General features: G+C 37.9%; 2 protein-coding genes across 2 annotated transcripts; one reads left to right on the forward strand and one right to left on the reverse strand.

Annotated features, from left to right (window-relative positions):
* Positions 1 to 952: 952 nt before the first annotated feature.
* On the forward strand, positions 953 to 1891 carry LOC120853662 (olfactory receptor 4F15-like). Its single transcript, XM_040227616.1, has one exon. The coding sequence runs from the start codon at positions 953 to 955 to the stop codon at positions 1889 to 1891; it is 939 nt and encodes a 312-aa protein (XP_040083550.1).
* Positions 1892 to 10604: 8713 nt separating this feature from the next.
* LOC120853274 (olfactory receptor 4F3/4F16/4F29-like) lies at positions 10605 to 11543 on the reverse strand. Its single transcript, XM_040227014.1, has one exon. It carries the CDS (start codon positions 11532 to 11534, stop codon positions 10605 to 10607), a length of 930 nt encoding a protein of 309 aa, XP_040082948.1. The 5' UTR covers positions 11535 to 11543.
* Between the last annotated feature and the right edge of the window lie 664 nt (positions 11544 to 12207).

Below are 12207 nucleotides of genomic sequence, written 5' to 3' on the forward strand. Positions count from 1 at the left end.
GAAACTGAGTTCAAGAAGTGAGTGAGTGTGGAAGGGATGGGAGAAAGAACTTATTCTAACTTCCCATGAACTTAGGGTTTGTGCTTGATCACAACTTTCCCAATTACAAGTGCAGTGTTCTTTTTAATCTTCCCAACATTCCATGAACCATGAAAAGTGAACATGGCATGGACAATGATTTCCTAATATAACAGAATTTTGTTTGCTACATTGCATTAGCTTATCCATGTTTAGAGTCTGCAGCACAGATTTCTTTTCTGGCTTGTCCTAACTCCATCATGCTCTCACAGTTCAAGCTTTGTGATCACTCCCATTCCTTGAGCTGAGCTACAGAAGCTGGATACATTTTTAAGGTTTCTACATTATTGTCTCTCTTTATGGGGAAAAAATGACTATGATTTGATAAAACTGCAATATGTTTAGCTTTAAACATAAGAGAATATCAATGAAATAGACAGCAGTTCATATTGGAGGTAGTCAGAGGGTAAAGAAAATGAAGGTCATCAGAATTGTCTGAAGTTTGGGGAAACCCATGCATGGGAGTAACAAACTGTGAGAAAAATCAATAAGTTCATTTCTATTTCCTCTTTTCTCCCTTATAGTATTCCAGGGCACTCCGATCTGCTTCGAACAACCCTTTTGATTCAGCAGAATATTTATTTCTTTTATCAAAACTTAGAGAATTCTAGAGAGACTGGGGAGTTGGAAGCAGTGCTTTGTGGCAAATAGTTACTGCATATCTTCTGCAACTGCATTTTTTAAAAAAACTATTTTTAACTGAAGGATAATTGCTTTACAATATTCAGTTCAATTCAGTTCAGTTCAGTTCAGTTGTGTTTTGGCTGTGTGAATTATGGCAGTATTTTTCTGTGGTCAGTAACTCCTTACAAGGTTGATTTCATTTTTATTCTCTTTTTAAGGTAAAATTGAGTCACCTCTGTTTGCAGAGGAAATGGGTAGAGCCAACCACTCCGTGGTGTCTGAGTTTGTGTTCCTGGGACTCTCCAGTTCCTGGGAGATCCAGCTTCTTCTTTTCCTTTTTTTCTCTGTGTTCTACATGGCAAGCCTGATGGGAAACCTCCTCATTGTGTTCTCTGTGAGTGCTGATGCTAGCTTGCACTCCCCCATGTATTTCCTGCTGGCCAACCTCTCCTTTCTTGATGTGGGGGTTTGCTCTATTGCTGCTCCCAAAATGATTTATGACCTTTTCAGAAAACGCAAATCCATCTCTTTTGGAGGTTGTCTAACTCAGATCTTCTTTATTCATGCCATTGGGGGCACAGAAATGGTGCTGCTCATTGCCATGGCCTTTGACAGATATGTAGCCATATGCAAGCCTCTCCACTATCTGACCATCATGAACCCACGAATGTGCGTTTTGATTTTGGCTGCTGCCTGGGTCCTTGGCCTCATCCACTCAGTGGTCCAACTGGCTTTTGTCATAGACTTGCCCTTCTGTGGTCCTAATGTACTGGACAGCTTTTATTGTGACCTCCCACGACTCATTAAACTTGCTTGCACAGAGACCCATAGACTAGAGTTCATGGTCACCGCCAACAGCGGACTCATCTCCGTGGGTTCCTTCTTCATATTGATTATCTCCTACATCTTCATTCTGGTCACTGTTTGGAAACACTCCTCAGGTAGTGTATCCAAGGCCCTCTCCACCTTGTCAGCTCACGTCACTGTGGTGGTCTTATTCTTTGGGCCATTAATCTTCTTCTACACCTGGCCCTTCCCTTCATCACACTTGGACAAGTTCCTTGCTATCTTTGATGCAGTTCTCACTCCTTTTCTGAATCCAGTCATCTATACATTCAGGAACAAGGAGATGAAAGCAGCGATGAAGAAACTCTGCCTTCAGCTTCTGAGCTACAGGAAGATGCCCTAAATACTCTAAAGATAAAGAAATTTAGCTCTACCCACAATGACAACAGAAAAATGTCATTTCAGGCCTCTATTAATTTTATGTACTAGGTTACATTTAGGGATTTTCATGTTGCTATGCACTTAATAAGGATAAAGAGAGCTTACATTGTGGTAGTTTTCTATGTTTCCAGCTTTGGCTGGATGTTTCATATGAATTATTTTATTTACTATTCATGATAACTCTGGGTGGTGAGTATTTCATCTTGTCTTTTTAATAATTAAGAAATGCTTAGCTCATTCTTTGTATAATTACTATGTAGAATACTTCACATGAAAGCTGATTATCATCTTAATCCACCATATCCAATTGTCTTATCTCTCAAAAGGTGCCAAACAGAGAAGGTGTTCAATAATTCAGTGTTGGAAATTAGAATATTATTCCTTTTCACTGTTATTCTTTCCCTGTTTGGAATTGGTTAATGTTCATTTCTCAAACTATTTACCAAACTGCTGTAATACCTGATTGTTTTTTTTCCAATAGATAACTGTTTTTCCTATAGATAACTGTTTTTTCCAATAGATAACCTAGATAAATGTGGACTTTATAGTAGGATTGTTGAATATTATAACTGAAATTTGAAAGATCATGTGTCCTAACCCCTTTGTTTTATCAGTGTTAATACTCAGGCAGAGATATGTGAAGTGAGAAATCTAGGATAAAAATCAGATCTCAGCTCTCCATCCCTGCCCCAATTTACTGGGGGAAAATTGACAAACATAATTGTATATGTTTAAAGTGTACAAAAAAAAAATAAAGTGTACAATGTGATGATTTGATATACGTATACATGGTGGAGTGATTGTCAATATCAAGATAATTAATACATCCATCACCTGACACAGTTAATTCCTTTCTTCTCACTTTATTTATTTATTTTTTTACTTTACAATACTGTATTGGTTTTGCCATACATCAACATGAATCTGCCACGGGTGTACATAAGTTCCCACTCCTGAACCCCTCTCCCACCTCCCACCCCATACCATCCCTCTGGGTCATCCCAGTGCACCAGCCCCAAGCATCCTGTATCCTGCATCAAGCCTAGACTGGCAATTCGTTTCCTACATGGCACTCTACATGTTTCAATGACATTCTCCCAAATCATCCCACCCTCTCCCTCTCCCACAGAGTCAAAAAGTCTGTTCTGTACATCTGCGTCTTTTTGCTGTCTCACATACAGGGTTATCGTTACCATCTTTCTAAATTCCATTTATATGTGTCAGTATACTGTATTGGTTGCTTTTCTTTCTGGCTTACTTCACTCTGTATAATCGGCTCCAGTTTCATCCACCTCATTAGAACTGACTCAAATGTATTCTTTTTGATGGCTGAGTAATACTCCATTGTGTGTATGTACCACAACTTTCTTATCCATTCATCTACTGATGGACATCTAGGTTGCTTCCATGTCCTGGCTATTATAAACAGTGCTGTGATGAACATTGGGGTACACGTGTCTCTTTCATTTCTGGTTTCCTCGGTATGTACGCCCAGCAGTGGATTCTTCTCACTTTAGATTAAAAAATTGGAAAAAAATCTAAGCCAACTTGGTAGTTTGTATTCTAACTAACAGAGTATTCACTGGCTTTCTATCTCTGACCCAAGTGATAGCAGAACTGACACTGTAAGGTCATCACTCTTTTCATTGGTATCAATTTCACATGATTATTTTCTGTTTTGAAGTTCTTTTTCTGCAGCTCAGAAAGAAATTTCTTCAACAGGGTCCTGGGTATTTTATCACTGGATGATAATGTTATCCCTCACACATGGCTTTTATTTATGTCACTTATTAGAAGCATACTATTAAATAGTATTATTCTATGTTGATTTTTTCCTTTAATCAATACTTTAAAGGGTATTCACCATAACTTTTCTTATTGCTACCAAGATTTCACAGTTATTTTAAATGAGCTTCAAGAATTTCATATAAGAATATTACAGCATTCCTTGATCTGTTATTATTAGTGAGTCATGGTTTTCATAACAGCCATGGCGATTTCAAGGTTTGGGGACCCAAAGATAGTATAGGCCAGAGACAAAACTCTTTCTAATCTATATAAATAAACTAAGCTATTGATATACAAAGTAATGATTATGATAAAATCGTTCTAATGGCTACTTATTTTAAAGATTCTTAAAAAATGTAGGTTAGCAATTTTTGGTAGAATTTTGTAATGAATTCCTTTTTTTAAACTACTGATGGGTGTCAGACATCTTTTAGGAAGTTGTTCTACTCTTTTACACTCATTTTTCTTCTTTTTTTTTGACTTTAAAATCATTAATTCATAAGACTAAGCAGCCTGTCTACTGATGGGTGGGTCTGTATTAATTAACACTCTGACATAAATCACAAAAGATCCTTTTTGACCTACATCTTAGAATGATGAAAATAAAAACAAAAGCAAACAAATGAGACCTAATTAAAACTTAAGAGCTTTTACAAAGCAAAGGAAACCCTAAGTAAAACAAAAAGACAACCTTTATAATGGTAGAAAATATTTGCAAATGAAGCAACTGACAAAGGATTAATCTCCAAAATATATCAGCAGCTAAGTTAAAAAAAAAAAATAACCCATCTGATAAAAAATGGGCAGAAGGCCTAAACAGATATTTCTCCAAAGAAGACATACAGAAAGTCAACAAACAAGAAAAGATGCTCAACATCTCTCATAACTGGAGAAATGCATGTCAAAACCATAATGAGATATCACCTCAGATCAGTCAGAATGGCCATTATTTAAAAAATCTACAAACAGTAAGTGCTGGTGAGGGTGTGGAGAAAAGGGAATCTTCATGCACTCTTGGTGGAAATGTAAATTGATATGACCACTATGGAGAACAGTATAAGTGAAGTTGCTCAGTCGTGTCTGACTCTGTGTGACCCCATGGAGGGTAACGTACCAGGCTCCGGGTCCATGGGATTTTCCAGGCAAGATACTGGATTGGGCTGCCATTTCCTTCTCCAGGGGATCTTTCCAACCCAGGGATCGAACCTGGGTCTCCTGCATTTCAGACAGATGCTTTACCATCTGAGATGGAAGGTCCTTATAAAACTAAAAATAGAACTACTATACAACCCAGCAATCCCACTATTGGGCATATACCCTGAGAAAACTGTAATTCAAAAAGACACATGTACCTCCAGTGTTCACTGCAGCAATATTAACAGTAGCTAGGACATGGAAGCAACCTAAATGTCCATCAATAGATGAATGGATAAAGAAGATGTGGTATATATATACAATGGAATATTCAGTTCAGTTCAGTTCAGTTGCTCAGTCATGTCCGACTCTTTGCGACCCCATGAATCGCAGCACACCAGGCCTCCCTGTCCATCACCCACTCCTGGAGTTCACTCAGACTTGTGTCCATTGAGTCAGTGATGCCATCCAGCCATCTCATCCTCGGTCGTCCCCTTCTCCTCCTGCCCCCAATCCCTCCCAGCATCAAAGTCTTTTCCAATGAGTCAACTCCTCGCATGAGGTGGCCAAGTACTAGAGTTTCAGCCGTAGTACCATTCCTTCCAAAGAAATCCCAGGGTTGATCTCCTTCAGAATGGACTGGTTGGGTCTCCTTGCAGTCCAAGGGACTCTCAAGAGTCTTCTCCAACACTACAGTTCAAAAGCATCAATGCTTCGGCACTCAGCCTTCTTCACAGTCCGACTCTCACATCCATATATGACCACAGGAAAAACCATAACCTTGACTAGACGAACCTTTGTTGGCAAAGTAATGTCTCTGCTTTTGAATATGCTATGTAGGTTGGTCATAACTTTTCTTCCAAGGAGTAAGCGTCTTTTAATTTCATGGCTGCAGTCACCATCTGCAGTGATTTTGGAGCCCCCCAAAATAAAGTCTGACACTGTTTCCACTGTTTCTCCATCTATTTCCCATGGAGTGATTACTCATCCACAAAATGAATGAAATAATGCAATTTGCAGAAACATGGATGAACCTAGAAATTATATTAAGTGAAATAAATTAAAGAAAGAGAAATATCATATGGTATCACTTATATGTGGAATCTAAAATAATGATACAAATGAACTTATTTACAAAACAGAAACAGACTCACAGACATAGAAAACAAACTTACAGTTACCAAAGCGGATAGCAGGGGGCGGGGAGGAGAGATACATTAGGAGTTTGGGATTAACAAAGACATACTACTATATATAAAATAAATAACAAAAACTTACTATGTAGCACAGGGAACTATATTTAAAATATTGTAAAAAGAATATATATATATATATATATAAAACTGAATCACTTTGCTGTATACTTGAAACTAACACATTTTAAATTAAGTATATGTAACTCTATTAACTATATTTCAATAAAAATACATATTTATGAACACTGATTAAGTATGAACATTGACTAGGTATGAATATTGATTAGCTGGAAAGGAAAGAACTAAAGAGTAAAACTATTAAGGTGCAATTCAATAGCTCTGTGGAGCTGGTGTACAAAAAGTACTTTAATGTTGTAGAATATGATGAGTAAAATTAAAAAGGAAACAAGAATTTCAGAGGGACATTTTGAACAATATAATAGTTAATATCTTTAACATATATGTGGGACTGGTAAATCAATACAAAAAATAATATTCCACCTATGAGGAAGCAGGGAGAATACTACAATAAATAAGAGTGAAAAAGCTGGTTTAAAACTCAACATTCAAAAAACGAAGATCATGGTATCTGGTCCCATCACTTCATGGCAAATAGTAGGGTAAAAGTGGAAACAGTGACAGAATTTATTTTCCTGGGCTACAAAATCACTGTGGATGGTGACTGCTGCCATGAAATTAAAAGATGTATGCTCCTTGGAAGAAAAACTATGACAAACCTAGACAGTATATTAAAAAGCAGAGACATCACTTTGATGACAAAGGTCCATATAGTCAGATCTGTGGTTTTGCCAGTAGTCATGGACAGATATAAGAGTTGGACCATAAAGAAGGCTGAATGCCCAAGAATTGGTGTTTTTGAATTGTGGTGCTGGAGAAGACTCTTGAGTCCCTTGGACAGCAAGGAGATCAAACTAGTCAATTCTAAAGGAAATCATCCCTGAGTATTCATTGGAAGGACTGATGCTTAGGCCAAAGCTCCAATATTTTGGCCACTTGATGTGAAGGGCAGACTACTGGAAAGGAACATTAGAAAGAGTATACTGAGATATTACTATTAATTATCTCCATATGGTGATTTTTAGCTTTTAATCTCTTCCAAATAAATTTTACATGATAAATGCATTTTCTTTTTTATAAGAAGAAAAATAATATTTTCTTAATGAAATAAAGCAATGAAGGATTTCACATCAGAATTAACTGAATATACAGGGTTCTTAGAATCAGAGCTGTAATTGTCAATATCCCTTTTAAAAAAATAAAACACAGTTTTGACTCTGTGGGGTCTTCATTGCAATGCATAGGGTTTCTCTACTTGCAGTGAGTGGGAACTACTCTCTAATTGTGGTGCGCAGGCTTCTCATTGTGGTGGCTTCACTTGTTGAGGAACATGGGCTGTATAGGATGTGGGCTTCAGCCACTGTGGCCCACAAGCTTAGTTACTCTGTGGCATGTGGGATCTTACCGGACTAAGGATCAATCCCTGCATTGGCAGGTGGATTCTTAACCATTGGACCACCAGGGACATCCCTGTCAATATCCTTTTAGATGACAGAAACACAAATTAAACAAACATAGGGAAGGGGACAGATATATTGGGCATTTATTGGCTCAGCTAGTGACCAAGATGAATGCAGGCTGAGAATGAAGCTAAATGCCTTAGACACATGAAACCAAGAATTTGAATACTGGTAAACTCCTGTCTTTAAATCTTACATCTTCTTCTCTCAGATATCTTTAGAAAAGTATCCCAGATTCAATTTCTGACAGCAGGAAATATGATTGACAGCAGCTTATGCACAACATACTCCAAAATGTACCGGGGCTTGCTTTCCCTCTATTCTCATCTAACATCTCGAGGAAAAGCTCAGATTTGGCCCATCATGGTCAGAGACCCATACTTGCATCATTCAACTGTGAATTGGAGATATGTCATTATGACTTAGGTGAGAAAGCTCAACCTTTGACCAGACAGTAGTGGTCAGAGAGATGGGATCTACCTGTCACCTTCTAATCATATCACATGGTTACTCCAAGCGAAAGATACATTTACCAAAAGAAGGAGGTTGCTGATCTGGGCAAACAGCAGAGTAGACATCCACTAAAAGACACGAAAGTGAAAGAGGAGAGTGAAAAAGTTGTCTTAAAGCTCAACATTCAGAAAATGAAGATCATGGCATCTGGTCCCATCACTTCATGGGAAATAGATGGGGAAACAGTGGAAACAGTGTCAGACTTTATTTTGGGGGGCTCCAAAATCACTGCAGTTGGTTTTTGTAGCCATGAAATTAAAAGATGTTTACTCCTTGGAAGGAAATTTATGACCAACCTAGACAGCATATTCAAAAGCAGAGACATTACTTTGCCAACAAAGGTCCATCTAGTCAAGGCTATGGTTTTTCCAGTGGTCATGTATGGATGTGAGAGTTGGACTGTGAAGAAAGCTGAGCGCTGAAGAATTGATGCTTTTGAACTGTGGTGTTGGAGAAGACTCTTGAGAGTCCCTTGGACTGCAAGGAGCTCCAACCAGTCCATTCTGAAGGAGATCAGCCCTGGGTGTTCTTTGGAAGGAATGATGGTGAAGCTGAAACTCCAGTACTTTGGCCACCTCATGCGAAGAGTGACTCATTGGAAAAGACTCTGATGCTAGGAGGGATTGGGGGCAGGAGAAGAAGGGGACGACAGAGGATGAGATGGCTGGATGGCATCACTGACTCGATGGACATGAGTTTGAGTGAACTCTGGTGATGGACAAGGAGGCCTGGTGTGCTGCAGTTTATGGGGTTGCAAAAAGTCAGACACGACTGAGTGACTGAACTGAACTGAACTGAACTGAAAAGACATACTTTCTTTAGAATGAAAAATAATGATATTAACAAAGTTTTATGTTAGATGATACAGAAACTGTTCATTATGTAGGTGGGGAATCTATCTTGTCGTAGATACACACCTGACACAAGGCCTAAAGAGATAGGATTGGCAGAAGCAGGCATTTTTGTATACAACACACATAAACAGTGAGGAATATGGGAATCCTTGCTGGATCTACTGAACATTATTTAATCAATGGAAGAGAAAACGTAGTGAAACTTCCATTTCTAAAATACCAATTCAAAACATTATAGGGAGACTGAAATTAGTGCTGGCTAGTAAACTGATAATAGGTATTGGTTTCCCAAGGGTCTAAAAATGGACTAAAAAATGAATAAATGATATAAAGGCAATGGATATAAAAAGAAAAGGCAAACAAATTATCAAGTAGGATAAGTCATGAATTGTATAAGGATTGGGCTTCCCAGATGGCACAGTGGTAAAGAATCTGCCTGCCAGTGCAGGAGATATAAGAGATGTGGCTTCAATATCTAGGATAGAAAGATACTCTGGAATAGGAAATGGTAACCCACTATCATATTTTTGCCTGGAAAATTCCATGGACAGAGAAGCCTGGTGGGCTACAGTTCATGGGTTGGAAAGTGTCGGATACAACTGGGTGAGCAAATACATACAAATCAGGACCACGTGTAAGATCAAAGAAGTACTGATAAATTGGTTAAGATGTATTGAGTAAGTATAAGAATGTATAAAAATCAGAGTTATTTCCAATACCTTTTTAAAAAAATTAGTTTTTGTTCTTTGTGAAAATGTGTCTGAATAGAAAATTCTAAATCTGTTGATGGAAATCCTTCATTTCTATAGAAGAAAATATAGTCATATATAAAACACTTCCCAAACTAAAATTTAGCTTGCAACAAATGACTCAAGTCATTCAAATACAACAGAATAGTCATGCCAACAGAAAGGAAAGGAAGAACCTGGCTAATTACATATGGAAAGAATACTGCATCTGTAAATATATAGAGGCTAAACAGCCTGAAAGAGTGTATGAACAAGAGTCAAAGGTAAGTCTTGTGATGACTAGCCAACATCCAGAAAAAAAGTCTGGTGTAAGGATTCTATTTTTCCAAATGCGGTGATAGGCATATTGCAGCATGGAGATGTAGGCATTACATATCAAAATGATCAGTCAACAATTCCTACTCTGATTCCCTGTTTATTAATGTTCCTATCACATTTGACTTCCCCAAAATTTTCCTCCAGTGTAAAAATGAGTTACACCTAAGTGGAAATTCAGGCCACTTGACTGATTTTTTTGTGTGTGGCAAACTAATAAATGGGCATCTAGAGGTATACAGTTTATATATTATCGATTTACTTAGTGTCAGTCAGCATTCCCTTATATAACCCACTCTGATACTGAAGAGACTCAATTTTGAAGTCTAAACCATAGTAAATTCATCAGAGTAATGTCTCATCAGAGACAAGCATTTGGCCTCCAGAAGACACTATTTACCATACCACATGTTTCCTCCAACCAGAGGCAGCAACACAATTTCTCAGTTAATATTTTTAAAAGAATAGTGCCATTTTAATCTGGGACACTTAAGTATAAATAAAAAACTTGGAAACATCTGATATTAAAATGATAGAAATTTAATTTTACTTCAAGTCAGTAAAGAGACTTCATAATACTTTTGGCATTTAAGAAATTCTTCTATAAATAATAAAGTGACTGCACACTTTCTTCATTGCCAGTTTCATTTCTTTGTTCTTCAATGTATAGATGATTGAATTGAAGAAAGGAGTGAGAACTGCATCAAAAACAGCAAGGAATTTGTCTAGGTGTGACGTGGGGTGAGGCCAGATGTAAACAAAGATGCAAGGACCAAAGAACAAAATCACCACCATGACATGAGTTGACAAAGTGGAGAGGGCCTTAGATGAGCTACCTGAAGAGTGTTTCCAAACAGTGATGAGGATAAAAATGTAGGAGACGATCAATATGAAGAATGATCCCAGGGATATGAATCCACTGTTGGCTGTAACCATGAACTCCAGCCTGTAGGTATCTGTGCAGGCAAGTTTGATGAGCCGAGGAAAATCACAGTAAAAGCTGTCTATTACATTAGGACCACAGAACGGCAATTTTGCAACAAAAACCAGTTGAATGATAGAGTGAATCAAGCCAATTATCCATGCAGCAACCACGAGCAAAATACACTTTTTTTGATTCATAATAGTGAAATAGTGGAGAGGCTTACATATGGCAATGTATCTGTCAAAGGCCATGGCTATTAGCAGCACCATCTCCACACCACCAATGATGTGGATGAAGAAGATTTGAGTGATGCAGCCACCAAAGGAGATGACTTTACGTTTTCTGAAAAGGTCATAAATCATCTTCGGAGAGATGACAGAAGAAACTCCCAGGTCAATGAAGGAGAGGTTGGCCAATAGAAAGTACATGGGAGAGTGTAAATGAGGGTTCATTGTAACAGTGAGCAAAATGAGGGAGTTTCCTGACATGCTTGCCACATAAAAAACAGAAGAGAACACAAAGAGGAGAAGTTGGATCTCCCAGGAGTTGGTGAGTCCCAGGAACACAAACTCCGACACCACGGAGTGATTCATTCCATCAGCTGATTTACCAGCTGTAATGTTTCCAGATAAAGCAAAAGGAAACTAACATAAGAATATTAATAATTCTCCATATTATAATGATTAATTATTCAAGGATAGTCAAACTGTAAAGACTTTAGATCTCATTTTCTTCTCAGGGCCATATTATCATTAAATAAGAATTTTACCTGTGGCCACCTAAAGCAGCTGAGTCACTTCCATATGCAATATCCCTTTTACCACAACCCCCAGGACTATTCATCTACAAACAAGAGAATGAATCAAACATGGTAACATAGTAGATGTGCATGGCAAAGATTGAGAGGGGAAGGGAAGGTGGTATAATGCACAACAAAGAGAAAAAGAAAGAAGAGGGGGAGATGGATTCGCCAGAACACACTGGTTCTATTTTTATTGTTCATAAAACAGTTCTTCAGCCTTTCAAGTTGTATCTTTCTTAACCTCACTTGATCTTAGGCACATAATATGTGTCTTGAATCATTTTATATTACTATCTACAATCATATTTGCAATTCACACAAAGCCCATGGAGTAGAGGTGAGCATGAGAGAAGCAGGCATGGGGCATAGGCTTGACTCTAGAGTATGATAAGTCCAAGGAAAGGTAGAATGGATATTCATAGCACAGGGTATCTGCATGGGCACTTAGAAAAATAGGTGAAATA

This window comes from Oryx dammah, unplaced genomic scaffold, assembly GCF_014754425.2.
Source record: "Oryx dammah isolate SB20612 unplaced genomic scaffold, SCBI_Odam_1.1 HiC_scaffold_26, whole genome shotgun sequence".
Lineage (NCBI taxonomy): Eukaryota > Metazoa > Chordata > Mammalia > Artiodactyla > Bovidae > Oryx > Oryx dammah.

What these genes read in the sequence shown, in the direction of transcription:
- LOC120853662 (XM_040227616.1), top strand. Translation starts at nt 953, where the DNA reads ATGGGTAGAGCCAACCACTCCGTGGTGTCTGAGTTTGTGTTCCTGGGA.
- LOC120853274 (XM_040227014.1), bottom strand. Translation starts at nt 11,534, where the DNA reads ATGAATCACTCCGTGGTGTCGGAGTTTGTGTTCCTGGGACTCACCAAC.